This window comes from Pristiophorus japonicus, unplaced genomic scaffold (genome assembly GCF_044704955.1).
Source record: "Pristiophorus japonicus isolate sPriJap1 unplaced genomic scaffold, sPriJap1.hap1 HAP1_SCAFFOLD_337, whole genome shotgun sequence".
Taxonomy (NCBI): Eukaryota; Metazoa; Chordata; class Chondrichthyes; family Pristiophoridae; genus Pristiophorus; species Pristiophorus japonicus.
The window spans coordinates 132180-150789 of NW_027253183.1; the positions used below are offsets into that span (position 1 = coordinate 132180).

The window sequence follows — 18610 nt, forward strand, 5'->3', positions numbered from 1 at the left end:
AAATGGATCGAGTGTGACATTTTCAATTCAAGCACATCCTCTGCCACGGTAGAAAGTCTACGGGCAATGTTCGCCGCCCATGGTCTACCGCACGTTTTGGTCAGCGACAATGGCCCGTGCTTTACAAGCACTGAATTCCAGGACTTCATGGCAGGAAATGGTATCAACCATGTCAGAACGGCACCGTTCAAGCCGGCCTCAAACGGCCAGGCGGAACGAGCAGTGCAGATAATCAAACAGGGGATGCTCAGAATCCAAGGGGGTTCCCTACAAATCCGCTTATCACGCCTCCTGGTGGCCAATAGATCCCGAACACACTCACTCACAGGGTCCCACCCACAGAGCTGCTAATGAAAAGGACGCTCAAAACCAGGTTATCCCTTATACACCCCACCATGAAAGAAATTGGTGAGAGCAGGCGCCAGTCACAATGTGACTACCATGACAGAAATGCGAGGGCGCGATGTATTGATGTCAATGACACTGTCTTTGTCCTCAACTGCGCTGAAGGGCCTAAATGGCTCACAGGCACTGTGATTGTCAAGGAGGGGAATAGGATTCTGGTCGTTAAACTTACCAATTGACAAATCTGCTGCAAACACGTGGATCAAACAAAAAGGAGATTCAGCAACCCCATAGAAGAAGCAGAGGAAGAACACGATGTAGAGTTCACTCCACCACAGGTGACCGAACATCGGAACCAAGTGGAGGAGAGCCCAGTCATTGTGGGCAGTCCGGACAGGCCTGAGGCACTGCAAACAGCAGACACTCAGGCCAGCGCCCAACAACCGGAACCCCAACTCAGGCGCTCTACAAGGGAGCATAAACCACCAGAGAGACTCAACCTGTGATCCCAATAAGACTTTGGGGGGAGAGGTGATGTCATGTATTCAACTGTCATTGTAACCCAGGTATAAACTGACCTAAGTTCTACACCATGTGAACACTGACCACTAGGTGGTGAACTTGTGGGAGACACTCCTAACCTGGACTTCCAGGAATAAAAGGGGAAGCTCCACCCACCTTCGTCACGAGTGCTGGCTAATAAAGGTTACTGGTCACAGAGTGACCTTCTCTCAAGTATGGGCCTCGTGTGCATTTATACTGAATAGTAAGGACATATCAACATTAGAGAGAGAGAAGTACAAAAGGAGCGGGATACAGTGAGAGACCAGAGAGCACAGAGGGAAGTACAAAAGGAACAGGATACAGTGAGAGACCAGAGCACAGAGGGAAGTACAAAAGGAGCGGGATACAGTGAGAGATCAGAGCACAGTGTGAAGTACAAAAGGAACAGGATACAGTGAGAGACCAGAGCACAGAGGGAAGTACAAAAGGAGCGGGATACAGTGAGAGACCAGAGCACAGTGTGAAGTACAAAAGGAACAGGATACAGTGAGAGACCAGAGCACAGAGGGAAGTACAAAAGGAGCGGGATACACTGAGAGACCAGAGCACAGGGGGAAGTACAAAAGGAACAGGATACAGTGAGAGACCAGAGAGCACAGAGGGAAGTACAAAAGGAACAGGATACAGTGAGAGACCAGAGCACAGAGGGAAGTACAAAAGGAGCGGGATACAGTGAGAGACCAGAGCACAGAGGGAAGTACTAAAGGAGCGGGATACAGTGAGAGACCAGAGCACAGAGGGAAGTACAAAAGGAGCGGGATACAGTGAGAGACCAGAGCACAGAGGGAAGTACAAAAGGAGCGGGATACAGTGAGAGACCAGAGAGCACAGAGGGAAGTACAAAAGGAGCGGGATACAGTGAGAGACCAGAGAGCACAGAGGGAAGTACAAAAGGAGTGGGATACAGTGAGAGACCAGAGAGCACAGAGGGAAGTACAAAAGGAGTGGGATACACTTCCACAAGTGCCGGATGCCTGTTGGGTTTTGGCCAAATGAGTCACACATGAGCCTTGATGATGAGTGTTGGCAGGATTAGACCGTGGGAGGAGTTAAAGAGCTGCCCTCTCCGATAGCTACACATTTGCATTTCTAGTATGGTCACTACATAACATAGAAACATAGAAAATAGGTGCAGGAGCAGGCCATTCAGCCCTTCTAGCCTGCACCGCCATTCAATGAGTTCATGGCTGAACATGAAACTTCAGTACCCCCTTCCTGCTTTCTCGCCATAACCCTTGATCCCCCGAGTAGTAAGGACTTCATCTAACTCCCTTTTGAATATATTTAGTGAATTGGCCTCAACTACTTTCTGTGGTAGAGAATTCCACAGGTTCACCACTCTCTGGGTGAAGAAGTTTCTCCTCATCTCGGTCCTAAATGGCTTACCCCTTATCCTCAGACTGTGACCCCTGGTTCTGGACTTCCCCAACATTGGGAACATTCTTTCTGCATCTAACCTGTCTAAACCCGTCAGAATTTTAAACGTTTCTATGAGGTCCCCTCTCATTCTTCTGAACTCCAGTGAATACAAGCCCAGTTGATCCAATCTTTCTTGATAGGTCAGTCCCGCCATCCCGGGAATCAGTCTGGTGAACCTTCGCTGCACTCCCTCAATAGCAAGAATGTCCTTCCTCAAGTTAGGAGACCAAAACTGTACACAATACTCCAGGTGTGGCCTCACCAAGGCCCTGTACAACTGTAGCAACACCTCCCTGCCCCTGTATTCAAATCCCCTCGCTATGAAGGCCAACATGCCATTTGCTTTCTTAACCGCCTGCTGTACCTGCATGCCAACCTTCAATGACTGATGTACCATGACACCCAGGTCTCGTTGCACCTTCCCTTTTCCTAATCTGTCACCATTCAGATAATAGTCTGTCTCTCTGTTTTTACCACCAAAGTGGATAACCTCACATTTATCCACATTATACTTCATCTGCCATGCATTTGCCCACTCACCTAACCTATCCAAGTCACTCTGCAGCCTAATAGCATCCTCCTCGCAGCTCACACTGCCACCCAACTTTTATCCACTCTACTAGTTACATCCCCAAAAAATTCTAGAAGATTTCTAAACTTGGTTGAAATACAGAAACTCCAACATGAAACATACCCAATCAAGGTTACCTTACAGAGAAATCTTCAACTGAAGAGGAGAGAGTAATAGAACATTGTACGAGGAACATGTGTTTGAAACACAGCTAATCTGTGTTTTCAGCATGAGTTGGCGGATTCTGATCCTGACCTTCCTGACCTCCCCGGGAGTGGTCACCTGACCCAGAACCACTGGTTCAGCTACTTACCGCTCAACCATTGCGAAACACGATCCGCCAACTCATGCTGAAAACACAGATTAGCTGTGTTTCAAACACATGTTCCTCGTACAATGTTCTATTACTCTCTCCTCTTCAGTTGAAGATTTCTCTGTAAGGTAACCTTGATTGGGTATGTTTCATGTTGGAGTTTCTGTATTTCAACCAAGTTTAGAAATCTTCTAGAATTTTTTGGGGATGTAACTAGTAGAGTGGACAAGGGAGAACCAGTGGATGTGGTGTATTTGGACCTTCAAAAGGCTTTTGACAAGGTCCCACACAAGAGATTGGTATGCAAAATTAAAGCACATGGTATTGGGGGTAATGTATTGACATGGATAGAGAACTGGTTGGCAGACAGGAAGCAGAGAGTCAGGATAAACGGGTCCTTTTCAGAATGATAGGCAGTGACTAGTGGGGTGCGCAGGGCTCAGTGCTGGGACCCCAGATATTTACAATATACACCAATGATTTAGATGAAGGAATTGAGTGTAATATCTCCAAGTTTGCAGATGACACTAAACTGGGTGGCGGTGTGAGCTGTGAGGAGGACGCTAAGAGGCTGCAAGGTGACTTGGACAGGTTAGGTGAGTGGGCAAATGCATGGCAGATGCAGTATAATGTGGATAAATGTGAGGTTATCCACTTTGGTGGAAAAAATATGAAGGCAGAATATCATCTGAATTGCGGCAGATTAGGTAAAGGGGAGGTGCAACAAGACTTGGGTGTCATGGTACATCAGTCATTGAAGGTTGGCATGCAGGTACAGCAGGCAGTGAAGAAGGCAAATGGCATGTTGGCCTTCATAGCTAGGGGATTTGAATATAGGAGCAGGGAAGTCTTACTGCAATTGTACAGGGCCTTGGTGAGGCCCCACCTGGAATATTGTGTTCAGTTTTGGTCTCCTAATCTGAGGAAGGACATTCTTGCTATTGAGGGAGTGCAGCGAAGGTTCACCAGACTGATTCCCGGGGTGGCAGGACTGAATGTGAGGAGAGACTGGATCGACTGGGCCTGTATTCACTGGAGTTTCGTTGGTAAAGCCCCAGAATTGGGTCTTGGTTCCAGGGTAGTTCTTTATTGGCTCTCCTCACCCATGTAACTATCTGCAGGAATTGGAACTGCTCCTTGATTAGGTTCATCGTTTTCCCATTAACACCTTTTCTAGTTTGGTGAGTTTTGATGGGCCTGCCCACCCCAAAAATCATATTCCTTTTGTTCCTTAAGCTCCACGCAGAAGAGGAGGCTTTAACTGGATGTATTTTGTCTCTTGAACTGCAACCTGTCTGTAATCTGCACTTTCGACAGTTATACACACACACACAATTCACCGTTATTACATACATTCCATATCAATTCTATCATTAATATATATCTTTATTCTTACAAATGTCCTGCCTCGAGGCAGAAATATCCTTATTGACCCCTCATTTGGTTTATCTCCACAGGGCTCGCATATGGTGGTTCAGCTTTCTCAGGAGTTTTCTCACGTAGCAGATCCTAATGATCACCAACTATGTCACGTAAAAATTGTCCTATTTCCAAATTAAAATCCTCCTCATTTGTCTCATCCTCTTCCTCATTTTCCTTATGATGGTATCATAAACATTGAGAGAGAGGGTCCTGAGCCAGGGGTGTTGTCCTCCATCATACACTGTTTTCCACCATGGGCTGACTCCGAGCTTTTGTATAGCTCTGCTGTTTATGGCATTGTTCTGTCTCATTGTATTAAATGTTTGTGTGAGGTGGATGACTGCTGTAGAATGGATTTTAAGCTTGGAGAGAGAGAGAGGGGAAAGTGGACGGCCAAAGTTATCCACCACTCTCAGGGCCTCTGCTTGTTCTAGAAACACTACCCTGACGTCGGTGATGTTATGAATGCTTACCGGGAGCAGCCGATAGTCACCCAATACAGTCGGGGCGGTTGGCGTGAAACAAAAGGTGGGCGACTTAATAGGTTATTCCTAAGTCCCATGCCTCATCGTCTTGGCATTGGTTGTCACACAATGTTCCCCATGACTTGTATACACATACTGGGCCTGATACATTGTACACCTCGTAAGGTGTACGCCACACATCAGGGGTTCACTACAGTACAATAACATCTCCAGCAGAGACCCTCCCCTTCCCGGATTTCCAGTGCACTGTCGCTGTTCCCCCTTTTAACCCCTCCGGGCGACTGGGGGCGGTGAGCAATATGTAGTTTGTGTTTTACCCCAACATTTCCAACAGGTGGGTAAAAATCCTACTGGTAAAGTGTGAACCTTGATCGCTGTCCACTTGTACCAGTACTCCCTACCTACAAAACACATGATTCAGTCGTGTGTTGGCTGCTGTGATTGTGGTGTTGGAGAGGCAGGGGAATGCTTCGATCCATTTAGTGAATTGATCCAGCACCACTAGGGCATGCTGAAATGACCTTGCACCTGTACTAGTGGCCCAATGAAATCTACCTGGAGGTGAGTCCATGGACCTTGAGGTGGAGGCACGCTTTGAAGCAAGGTTCAGTTAGTACACGCGGGAAGATTGTGTTGTAGGCATGGTAGGCATCGTGCCACATATTGGTCGATTGTTTCCCTCATGGAAGGTCACCAAGCTCTGGATGCTACCTTATAGAAGGTTACCATGGCCGAATAGTGCCCTGCTGTGGGGTGGGAGTGAAAGAGGGAGAGCAGTTCCTGAGCCATCTCTGGTGGAACACACACCATTGGGCAGGCGTTTGGCTTTCTTTGGAACATCAACAACTGCTCATCTGAGGCAGGGGCAGTGGCTAGTCTGGTATTGGGAGTCTAGGCTGTTGGTTGAGGAAGGGGTCTGCCTTCCTCGTGCCAGGTGCTTATGACCAGTATTGCTGCTGCAGGGATTTTAAATCTAGGTGATCTGTGGGGAGCCCTTGCTAACTGCATTGCAGGGCTCAACAATTATATCCTCTATCTCCCCATCAATTGCAGCATCCTTGGGGGCTCTGTCTGCTCTGGAATTTGCCTCGCTATGTGGACCCCCTTTTCTATGGGCTGCTACCTTTCCTATGAAGCAGGGCTGGGATCGCTATCCAAGGTATGACCATTGTAGGCGTAACCAGGGCCCATGGACCAGGGCCTTGCCATATAACGTACGATAGTCATTTTTGTGGTATAGGGGCAAGGAGAACATGGTGTTTATGCATAGGCAATATCGGACCAAATATTCACCGGTCTATCTGAGGTCTCCTTCACAGCAATTAGAAGTGCAGCGATTTCTGCATATTGTGAGGATTGCCTGTTGCATCTTTGCTGGATGGTTCTTTCTAGCAATACCACAGCATACCCGGTGTGGGGGATCCTTCAATGTGATATGAGGCCCCATCGATGTAGACATCTGGTGCACCCTGTATGGGCTCTCTCTGCACAGGATGGGTCTCAAAGTTAATCAGGGGTAATGGACATTCATGCGGGTCCCCCTCATAGATCAGAAATTGTGGCAGCAATGTGGCAGGTTTGGAAATTATATCTGTTATGTCTTGAATAAAGAGTCAGACTAGATACTGCAAGCTCAAAGTAAATGTGACTGTAGTCTTTTATTACAGATCTCAGAGTGCCTCTCCAGCCTGTGAGGCCTCCTTATATATAGGTGCTCCCAAGGGATTGTGGGATTCCTTGGGACTCCAGGGGATAAGCCCCCTGGTGGTTAGACATGGTATTTACAGGTTTACATACATAACAACACTCCCCCCCGCCCCGCCCCCCCACCAAAAAGTCAATAGAAACATAGAAACATAGAAAATAGGTGCAGGAGTAGGCCATTCGGCCCTTCTAGCCTGCACCGCCATTCAATGAGTTCATGGCTGAACATGCAACTTCAGTACCCCATTCCTGCTTTCTCGCCATACCCCTTGATCCCCCCAGCAGTAAGGACTTCATCTAACTCCTTTTTGAATATATTTAGTGAATTGGCCTCAACAACTTTCTGTGGTAGAGAATTCCACACACTATTTACAATGTGAGTCGATCTGGGGCCTTCCTTTCCCCGGTTGATCGTCTCGGTGTAAATGCTGGTCTTGGTGAGTCGTTTGTTGGGCCCTCGCTGGGTTGCTGCGCAGCTGGCCTTGCTGGGCTGCTGGGGGTGGTGAACCTTGCTGGGTTGCTGCGGGTGATGGGTTCTGCTTTGTGGTCAACCGCTGGGTCGGTTGCCACTTGTGTGTTTGTTGGAGGGTCGAAAAAGGTAGAGTCTATTTTGGGTTGTTCTGGATAGACCGTAAATCTGAGTTTGGTTTGGTCCAAGTGTTTTCTGCAGGTGATTCCATTTGCAAGTTTGACCACAAACACCCTACTCCCCTCTTTGGCCAAAACAGTGCCAGAAAGCCACTTGGGATCTTGTCCATAGTTACACAAATGCCGGGTCATTTACTTCAATTTCGCATGACACATTTGCGCGATCATGATATGTATTCTGTTGAAGCCGCCTGCTCACTACCTGTTCGTGTAGATCAGGGTGGACTAATGAGAGCCTTGTCTTAAGGACCCTTTTCGTGAGCAGTTCAGTGGGAGGGACCCTAGTGAGCAAGTGGGGTCTTGTGTGTTAACTAAGCAGGACTCGGGATAAACGAGTCTGCAGTGAGCCTTCCGTTACCCTTTTCAAGCTCTGCTTGATTGTTTGAACTGCTCGTTCTGCCTGACCATTGGACGCTGGCTTAAACGGGGCAGACTTGTCAGTTTGAACCCATTGCGGGTCGTGAATTCCTTGAATTCGGCACTGGTAAAGCACGGCCCATTGTCACTTACAAGGACATCAGGCAGGCCGTACATGGCAAACATGGCCCGTAGGCTTTCAATGGTGGCAGCAGACGTGCTTGCCGACATTATCACACGTTCAATCCATTTGGAGTACGCATCTACAACCGCTAAAAACATTTTTCCCAAGAATGGGCCTGCACAGTCGACATGGACTCTGGACCACGGTTTGGAGGGCCAGGACCATAAACTTAGTGGCGTCTCCCTGGGTGCATTGCTTAACTGTGAACATGTGTTACATTTGTGCACGCTGGACTCTAAGTCCGCATCGATACTGGGCCACCACACGTGCGATCTGGCTATCGCTTTCATCATTAGAAAGGAGGGGGTTGGGGAGGAAATAAGATCATAATAAGATCATAAGAATTAGGAACAGGAGTAGGCCATCTAGCCCCTCGAGCCTGCTCCGCCATTCAACAAGATCATGGCTGATCTGGCCGTGGACTCAGCTCCACTTACCCGCCCACTCCCCATAATTCCCTTATTGGTTAAAAATCTATCTATCAGTGATTTGAATACATTCAATGAGCTAGCCTCAACTGCTTCCTTGGGCAGAGAATTCCACAGATTAAACATAGAAACATAGAAACATAGAAAATAGGTGCAGGGGTAGACCATTTAGCCCTTTTAGCCTGCACCGCCATTCAATGAGTTCATGGCTGAACATGCAACTTCAGTACCCACTTGTTGCTTTCTCGCCATACCCCTTGAGAGAATTCCACAGGTTCACCACTCTCTGGGTGAAGAAATTTCTCCTCATCTCGGTCCTAAATGGCTTACCCCTTATCCTTAGACTGTGACCCCTGGTTCTGGACTTCCCCAACATTGGGAACATTCTTCCTGCATCTAACCTGTCTAAACTCGTCAGAATTTTAAACGTTTCTATGAGGTCCCCTCTCATTCTTCTGAACTCCAGTGAATACAAGCCCAGTTGATCCAGTCTTTCTTGATAGGTCAGTCCCACCATCCCGGGAATCAGTCTGGTGAATCTTCGCTGCACTCCCTCAATAGCAAGAATGTCCTTCCTCAAGTTAGGAGACCAAAACTGTACACAATACTCCAGGTGTGGCCTCACCAAGGCCCTGTACAACTGTAGCAACACCTCCCTGCCCCTGTACTCAAATCCCCTCGCTATGAAGGCCAACATGCCATTTGCTTTCTTAACCGCCTGCTGTACCTGCATGCCAACCTTCAATGACTGATGTACCATGACACCCAGTTCTCGTTGCACCTCCCCTTTTCCTAATCTGTTACCATTCAGATAATAGTCTGTCTCTCTGTTTTTACCACCAAAGTGGATAACCTCACATTTATCCACATTATACTTCATCTGCCATGCATTTGCCCACTCACCTAACCTATTCAAGTCACTCTGCAGCCTCATAGCATCCTCATAGTTCAGCCATGAACTCATTGAATGGCGGTGCAGGCTAGAAGGGCCGAATGGCCTACTCCTGCACCTATTTTCTATGTTTCTATGTTTCCTCGAAGCTCACACAGCCACCCAACTTAGTGTCATCTGCAAATTTGGAGATACTACATTTAATCCCCTCGTCTAAATCATTAACAACCCTCTGGGAGAAGAAATTCCTTCTCAACTCGGTTTTAAATTGGCTCCCCCGTATTTTGAGGCTGTGCCCCCTAGTTCTAGTCTCCCCGACCAGTGGAAACAACCTCTCTGCCTCTATCTTGTCTATCCCTTTCATTATTTTAAATGTTTCTATAAGATCACCCCTCATCCTTCTGAACTCCAACGATTAAAGACCCAGTCTACTCAATCTATCATCATAAGGTAACCCCCTCATCTCCGGAATCAGTCTAGTGAATCGTCTCTGTACCCTGTCCAAAGCCAGTATATCCTTCCTTAAGTAAGGTGACCAAAACTACACGCAGTACTCCAGGTGCGGCCTCACCAATACCCTGTACAGTTGCAGCAGGACCTCCCTGCTTTTGTACTCCATCCCTCTCGCAATGAAGGCCAACATTCCATTTGCCTTCCTGATTACCTGCTGCACCTGCAAACTAACTTTTTGGGATTCATGCACAAGGACCCCCAGGTCCCTCTGCACCGCAGCATGTTGTAATTTCTCCCCATTCAAATCATATTCCCTTTTACTGTTTTTTTTCCCCAAGGTGGATGACCTCGCACTTTCCGACATTGTATTCCATCTGCCAAACCTTAGCCCATTCGCTTAACCTAACTGAATCTCTTTGCAGCCTCTCTGTGTCCTCCACACAACCCGCTTTCCCACTAATCTTTGTGTCATCTGCAAATTTTGTTACACTACACTCTGTCCCCTCTTCCAGGTCATCTATGTATATTGTAAACAGTTGTGGTCCCAGCACCGATCCCTGTGGCACACCACTAACCACCGATTTCCAACCCAAAAAGGACCCATTTATCCCGACTCTCTGCTTTCTGTTCGCCAGCCAATTCTTTATCCATGCTAATACATTTCCTCTGACTCCGCGTACCTTTATCTTCTGCAGTAACCTTTTGTGTGGCACCTTATCGAATGCCTTTTGGAAATCGAAATACACCACATCCATCGGTACACCTCTATCCACCATGCTCGTAATATCCTCAAAGAATTCCAGTAAATTAGTTAAACATGATTTCCCCTTCATGAATCCATGCTGCGTCTGCTTGATTGCACTATTCCTATCTAGATGTCCCGCTATTTCTTCCTTAATGATAGCTTCAAGCATTTTCCCCACTACAGATGTTAAACTAACCGGCCTATAGTTACCTGCCTTTTGTCTGCCCCCTTTTCTAAACAGAGGCATTACATTAACTGCTTTCCAATCCGCTGGTACCTCCCCAGAGTCCAGAGAATTTTGGTAGACTATAAGGAATGCATCTGCTATAACTTCCGCCATCTCTTTTAATACCCTGGGATGCATTTCATCAGGACCAGGGGACTTGTCTACCTTGAGTCCCATTAGCCTGCCCAACACTACTCCCCTAGTGATAGTGATTATCTCAAGGTTCTCCCTTCCCACATTCCCATGACCAGCAATTTTTGGCATGGTTTTTCTGTCTTTCACTGTGAAGACCGAAGCAAAATAATTGTTTAAAGTCTCAGCCATTTCCACATTTCCCATTATTAAATCACCCTTCTCATCTTCTAAGGGACCAACATTTACTTTAGTCACTCTTTTCCGTTTTATATATCTGTAAAAGGTTTTACTATCTGTTTTTATGTTTTGCGCAAGTTTATTTTCGTAATCTATCTTTCCTTTCTTTATTGCTTTCTTTGTCATTCTTTGCTGTCGTTTAAAATGTTCCCAATCTTCTAGTTTCCCACTAACCTTGGCCACCTTATTCGCATTGGTTTTTAATTTGATACTCTCCTTTATTTCCTTGGTTATCCACGGCTGGTTCCCCTTCTCTTACCGCCCTTCTTTTTCACTGGAATATATTTTTGTTGAGCACTATGAAAGAGCTCCTTAAAAGTCCTCCACTGTTCCTCAATTGTGCCACCATTCAGTCTGTGTTTCCTGTCTACTTTAGCCAACTCTGCTCTCATCCCACTGTAGTCCCCTTTGTTTAAGCATAGTATGCTCATTTGAGACACTACTTCCTGACCCTCAATCTGTATTACAAATTCAACCATACTGTGATCACTCATTCCGAGAGGATCTTTTACTAGGAGATCGTTTATTATTCCTGTCTCATTACACAGGACCAGATCTAAGATCGCTTGCTCCCTTGTCGGTTCTGTAACATACTGTTCTAAGAAACAATCCCCTATGCATTCTATGAATTCCTCCTCAAGGCTACCCCGTGCGATTTGATTTGACCAATAGGTTAAAATCCCCCATGATTACTGCCGTTCCTTTTTCACATGCCTCCATTATTCCCTTGTTTATTGTCTGCCCCACCGTGAAGTTATTGTTTGGGGGCCTATAAACTACGCCCACCAGTGACTTTTTCCCCTTGCTATCTCTAATCTCCACCCACAATGATTCAACATTTTGTTCATTAGAGCCAATATCGTCTCTCACAACTGCCCTGATATCATCCTTTATTAACAGAGCTACCCCACCTCCTTTCCCTTCTTGTCTATCTTTCCGAATTGTTAGATACCCCTGTATGTTTAATTCCCAGTCTTGGCCCCCCTGCAACCACATTTCTGTAATGGCCACCAAATCCTACCCATTTGTAATGATTAGTGCTGTCAACTCATTTACTTTATTTTGGATGCTGCGTGCGTTTAGATAGAGTGTTTTAATACTAGTTTTTAAACCATGATTTTTAGTTTTGACCCCTCCTGCAGCCCCTTTATATTCATACATATTGTCTCTTCCTATCACCTTATGGTTTACACTTACCCCAGTGCTACTCTGCTCTGTTGCCTCCTGCCTTTTGAATTCTTTCTTGGGGTCCTGTTCATCTGAGCTCTCACCCATTCTAACTAGCTCAGAGCCCTCTCCTGGGTTCCGAATACTCCTTGCAATGAGGCACCAAGCTTTCATGCTTGCCTTTTTATTACACTTTGACCCTTTAGAATTTTGCTGTACAGTGGCCCTTTTTGTTTTTTGCCTTGGGTTTCTCTGCCCTCCACTTTTACTCATCTCCTTTTTGTCTTTTGCTTTTGTCTCCATTTTGTTTGCCTCTGTCTCCCTGCATTGGTTCCCATCCCCCTGCCATATTAGTTTAACTCCTCCCCAACAGCACTAGCAAACACTTCCCCCAGGACATTGGTTCGGGTCCTGCCCAGGTGCAGACCGTCCGGTTTGTACTGGTCCCACCTCCCCCAGAACCGGTTCCAATGCCCCAGGAATTTGAATCCCTCCTTTCTGCACCACTGCTCAAGCCACGTATTCATCTGTGCAATCCTGCGATTCCTACTCTGACTAGCACGTGTCACTGGTAACAATCCCGAGATTACTATTTTTGAGGTCCTATGTTTTAATTTAGCTCCTACCTCCTTAAATTCGTCTCATAGGACCTCATCCCTTTTTTTACCTATATCGTTGGTACCAATGTGCACCACGACAACTGGCTGTTCGCCCTCCCTTTTCAGAATGTCCTGCACCCGCTCCGAGACATCCTTGACCCTTGCACCAGGGAGGCAACATACCATCCCGGAGTCTCGGTTGCGGCCACAGTAATGTGAAGGGGGAGAAAAGGAGAAAGAAACCGGTGGCTCTAAAACGCTTCACTCTGAATGTCACAAATAGAAAAATATTTTAAAAACACAGAAGTTTGGAACTACTTTAAACGGGTTTGCAATGCCGGATGGGATATGTGGTGTTGCACAGTTTTTCACATGTCCATTAACTGGGCATTAACTCCTGGGAGACATGGGGAGGGCAGAGTTACTAACTGACTCCCCCTGCTCCAAGAGATGGCCTGTTGGTTACAATCTGAGCTGTAAAAATAAAGAGGAATTTGGGTCCCAGCAAGACTCCACAATGTGGTTTATTGCACTGAGCCCCAAGGATGTCTCTGTTTCTGTTATTCAACTTCCTCTTATTAATGAATTGCTTAATAGTTATTTTGGACGGCAATCACTGAAAACATCATTATTTCAAAACAGGCCGGGGAACTATGGCTGTGAAAGAAAAGTTTCTTTCTTCAGGCACCTGAGGCTATGAGGAGAGTTTGAACAGCCTGAGATTGTTTGCTTTGGAGAAATATTAGGTGAGAAATTGGTCATCATTGCACCCATTATCCAGACGGAAAACAGGAGCAAGAATGACCAATTTCCCAGCGTCTGTCCTTCACCCCAAGAGTGCCTGAAAACATCCAATGGCCTCAGAAGATTTTTAGGCATTCGGGACGGCCGCCTAAAGCAGGCGCTAGGACCCTCGAGTATGCTAATGGTGCTGGCGCCAGTTCCGTTAAATAAACGTAGGTGGCTGTTTAGTGCCTGATAAGCGAGTCCTGGGGTGTGCTTCGAGTTCATCTGGGTCACAACATAGGCCAATCAGCCCCAAGTAGGCTCAAGGCCCAACAACAGCTAACGAGGAGTCTGGGGGGTCGGTTCGGCCAAAAATATCAATTGGGTGATTGTAAATGCTTTGGGTGGGTAGGTACGAGTGCTCACTTCAGTCTCAACCACAAGAGGAAATTAAATCAGTCAGGTAGTGAGTTTACAATCACTCCACGGCCTTGCCCTTTCCCTATCTCTGTAACCTCCTCCAGCCCTTCAACCCTCCGGGAACTCTGCACTCCAATTCTGGCCTCTTGTGCATCCCCCACTTCCTTCGCCCCACCATTCTGGTGGCCGTGCCTTCAGCTGTCTGGGCCCGAAGCTGTGGCATTCCCTCCCTAAACCTCTCCGCCTCTACTTCCTTTTGGTCACTCCTTAAATCCGACCTCTTCACCTGGCTTAATATCTGTTTATGTGGCTCGGTGTCAAATTGTGTCTGATACCGTTCCTGAGAAGCACCTTGTGAGGGTTTATTACGTTAAAGGCACTATAAATACAAGTTGTTCTCATTGAATGGGTCGGGCTGCAGCCCACAATTGGATTTGTGCAGCCACAAACACACTCGGCAAACAGCGAGGGGGAGCCCAGCTTCTCCAAGTATTGGCGGACCGGATTAAACACACGGAGAACTGCAAACCCCAAATTCTGGTTCGAAAACGAATGGAGTTGTGAGCATCAGTGAATAAATGGGAGCAGTGGCAATACCAACAAATCAGTAAGTTAGTGGGACAGTAAGAACTGAACCAACTCCAGAGCCATGGACACACGGAAATCAATTCCTGAAGCAGCAGGCACATCAGCAGATGAATGGATTAACAGCAACATTGGTGAATTGAGAGAGAATGGGCTAGCAACAAATCAATAAAGGAAGGGAGCAGCTGGCACTGGTGAACTAATATCCCTTCTTACCTTTGCTGCCACTGCTTCCTGCCCCCGAGGCTGTTAACCCACTTTCACTGGTTCACCAGCGGTTTACGTTTCAAAGCACTGTGACCCATCCTCGTGTATTTGCTGACTACAAGGCAAGTTCAAAACACTAAAGGTGGTTTCAGCGAAGAAAGAGGCTTTTACTTTGCTGCAGCACTTAGACAGTTAATATATATTTGTATAATATAATCAGTTTATGTTCTTTCAAAAATTCCTGTGTAAAATCCACTGGTGGCTGAATTTTAATATAGATTGCTGTATAGATAGAGACACATAAATAGGTGTATCCCACTCAATGATGTTCACAAATACAAGTAAAACACATTCAAAAATATTCCGATTTGTCTTTCTTGGATCCAAAATGGATGACCTCACACTTCCCTTTAATAAACCCCACCTGCCATAGTTTTGCCCACTCACTGAGTCTGTCTATGTACCTTTGTAACTTCCTGTTCCCATCTGCACAACTTCCTGTGTCTCCTAACTCAGTGCCATCTTGGATGTGGAACTCAATCCCTCCATCCAAATCACTAATAAATATGGTGAAGAGCTGAGTCCCGATCCCTGGGAAACACCACTTGTCACCTCCTGCTAATCAGAGTACCTGTCACTGTCTCCTATCTCTCAACCAATGACCAACACATGTCACTGAGTCCCCTTCAATTCCATGTCTTCTCATGTTTGTTAATCTGTCAGGAACCTGATCTTTCTGGAAGTTCATGCAGGCCACATCCGTAGACACTTCCCTATCCATCATGTGAGTGAGATCCTAAACACATTCAGCTCGATGAACCAGACATGACCTAGTCTTCACAATCCATGCTGGCTCTTTGATCAGCTCAGACTTGTCCACGTGCTCGGTCACTCTGTCCCTGGTGACCTGTTCTAGCAACTTCCCCACAACTGACATTAAACTGACAGGTCAGTAGTTACTTGGGGGCCAAGTTTTGGCCTGAGTTGCTCCTGTTTTTTTGGAGCAACAGGTTTAGTATAGAGTATCTTAGAAATTGCAATTCTCTGCATTTAGTTTGCTCCAGTTCTAGTCAGTTAGCAGGATGTGACAAGTGGTGTTTCCCAGGGATCGGGACTGGGGCCTCAGCTCTTCACCATATTTATTAGTGATTTGGATGGAGGGACAGAGTTACACATCCAAGATGGCACTGAGTTAGGAGACACAGGAAGTTGTGCAGATGGGAACAGGAAGTTACAAAGGCACATAGAAAGGAGAGAAAAGGAGAGGGAGGCTGAACAGGGAGGCTGAATGGGCCCGTTTTTAGCACCGGATTTACAGGTAGGTGGTGTCAGGTCCAGGGTCCTGGGTCCGGGATCCGGGGGGAGGGGGGGTCGGGAGCGCGGGTCGCTGGGGGGGGGCGCAGAGGTTGGGTCTGGGTAGGGGGGGAGCGGGAGTCGAGTCGGGTCGGGAGGAAGCAGGAGCTGGGCGTGGGAGGTGCAGCCTTATCCACGCAGCCCCAGTGAGGCCATTCGGCCAGGGCTAGGGGCTGCGTGCTTTGGGCCCCTCCCACACAGTTTTGGGCACCTGGAGCTACTGCACATGCGTGCCCACTGTAGTGCGTATGTGCAGAGGTCCCGGCACTGTTTTCAGCGCAGGGACCTGGCTCCGCCCCCCACAGCTCGTGCTGCACCGCGCCCAGCTCCAGAGGACCTGCAGGGAGCCGGAGAATAGGTAAGTTTTTTTTAAGCGCACTTTGTGGCGCGAGAAACGGGCGTCCAGGTCGGGGCTGCGCCGTTCTAGGCGTGGCCCGAAACTTGGGCCCTTGCTTTCTGCCTCCCCCTTCTTCAAATATGGAGCACCATTTGCAATTTTCCAGACCAAGGACATAATTCCTGATTCTAGAGAACTCTGGAAAACTATGACAAACACATCTACAATTTCCTCACTGGTTTCTTTTAATATCCGGGGTGGTAACCAGCAGGTCCTGGAGATCTGTCTCTCTTCAGTCACAATATTTATACAGTGACATTTTTTACATGCATTAACTCCAGTATGTTCTTCAAAAATGGATGCAAAGTTTCCATTGCCCAAGTCTGCCGTGCCCTTATTATCTATTATAGTCTCGCCTGTATCTGTCTTTATTGGGCCCACATTCCCCTTCAGCTGCTCCCTTTCTCCAAATAAACTGAAACACCCATCAGTGCCTTTGTCACCTCGAGACTTGACTATTCCAACACAGTCCTAGCCAGCCTCCACATTCAACCCTACGTAAACTAGAGGTGATCCAAAACTCGGCTGTCCGTGTCCGAACTCGCACCAAGTCCCACTCACCCATCACCCCTGAGCGCGCTGACCGACATTAGCTTCCGGTTAAGCAATGCCTCGATTTCAAAATTCTCATCCTTGTTTTCAAATCCCTCCATGGCCTCGCCCCTCCCTATCTCTGTAATCTCCTCCAGCCCCACAACCCCCGCCCCCCCCGCCCGCCCGAGATATCTGCGCTCCTCTAATTCTGCCCTCTTGCCCATCCCTGATTATAATCGCTCCACCATTGGTGGCCGTGCCTTCTGTTGCCTGGGCCCCAAGCTCTGGAACTCCCTGCCTAAACCTCTCTACCTCTCTTTCCTCCTTCAAGATAATCCTTAAAACATACCTCTTTGACCAAGCTTTTGATCACCTGCACTAATTTCTGCTATGCAGCTCGGTGTCAAATTTTATCTCTCATAATACTCCTGTGAAGCCCCTTGGGAAGTTTCACTACATTAAAGGTGCTATATAAATACAAGTTGTTGTTGTTGATAACTTCTGCTGTTTGCTTTGATAATCATCACCAGTTTTTTCTGTATTCCTTTATGCAGCTCTTACTTTCTTTGTATCCCTTTGTTGCTTTATTTCCACGTTGCCTTGCATTTGTGTCAGCCTTTGCTTTTAGTATAATACAGTTTCTTACCTCACAGGAGGGGCCAGCCTACTGATAGCTCACCCAACGCCTGTTCTTCACAAGTGAATCTGAACAATACATCGTGGATGGCTTCTCAGTCTGGAAGAGCAGTTGATCCTATTGGTCTCCACACCCCAGCAGTCACACACACAGACCAGGAGTGGGATAACTGGGCAGTGTGGCTCAGTGTCACATCTTACCGGGTATTTGTCCACTGAACCATGAGAAATCCCAACATATCTCAATTCTTAAACATAAATATCTGACTGCAAAATACCCGACTCACACCACCCGGCCACAATCGCGAAATCAAACTCAGAAATGTGATCATATGAAACCAAACCCAGGTTGGATGCCCCCACTCTGGGCATTTACTTACCCACTGCGACACAGAGGGTCAGAGTCACGGCTGTGAGCCTCGGGCCAAACATTTCAAATTAATTATTTTTAAAAGATGAAATTCCTGTTCATTCACACACTGTATAATATGCTACCGTCGATGTTTCAGAGATAGCTGATTGTCACTGAACTTCCTTACAGGGTTCTCACAGCTCAAGTACAAACCACATAAAGAGGAACAAATAACAAGAGCAAGTGGGCCGTCCTCTGGAAAAACATATTCACACAAAGAAAGACCTGCATTTATATAGCGCCTTTCACGAGCACCAGACGTCTCAAAGCGCTTTACAACCACTGTAGTACTTTTGGAGTGTAGTCACTGTTGTAATGTGGGAAACGGGGCAGCCAATTTGTGCACAGCAAGCTCCCACAAACAGCAATGTGATAATGACCAGATAATTTGTTTTTGTTGTTGATTGAGGGATAAATACTGGTGAGGTCTCGAGAATAACTCCCCT

At 46.9% G+C, this 18610-nt stretch overlaps 1 protein-coding gene across 1 annotated transcript in view; it reads right to left on the minus strand.

Annotated features, from left to right (window-relative positions):
• The window catches only part of LOC139250031 (uncharacterized), a 104239-nt gene extending 85935 nt beyond the window's left edge, over positions 1 to 18304 (minus strand). The window contains exon 1 of the mRNA XM_070872594.1: positions 18133 to 18304. Coding sequence (XP_070728695.1) covers positions 18133 to 18184 — 52 coding nt within the window. The 5' untranslated portion in view covers positions 18185 to 18304. The remainder of the gene's footprint in view (positions 1 to 18132) is intronic.
• Between the last annotated feature and the right edge of the window lie 306 nt (positions 18305 to 18610).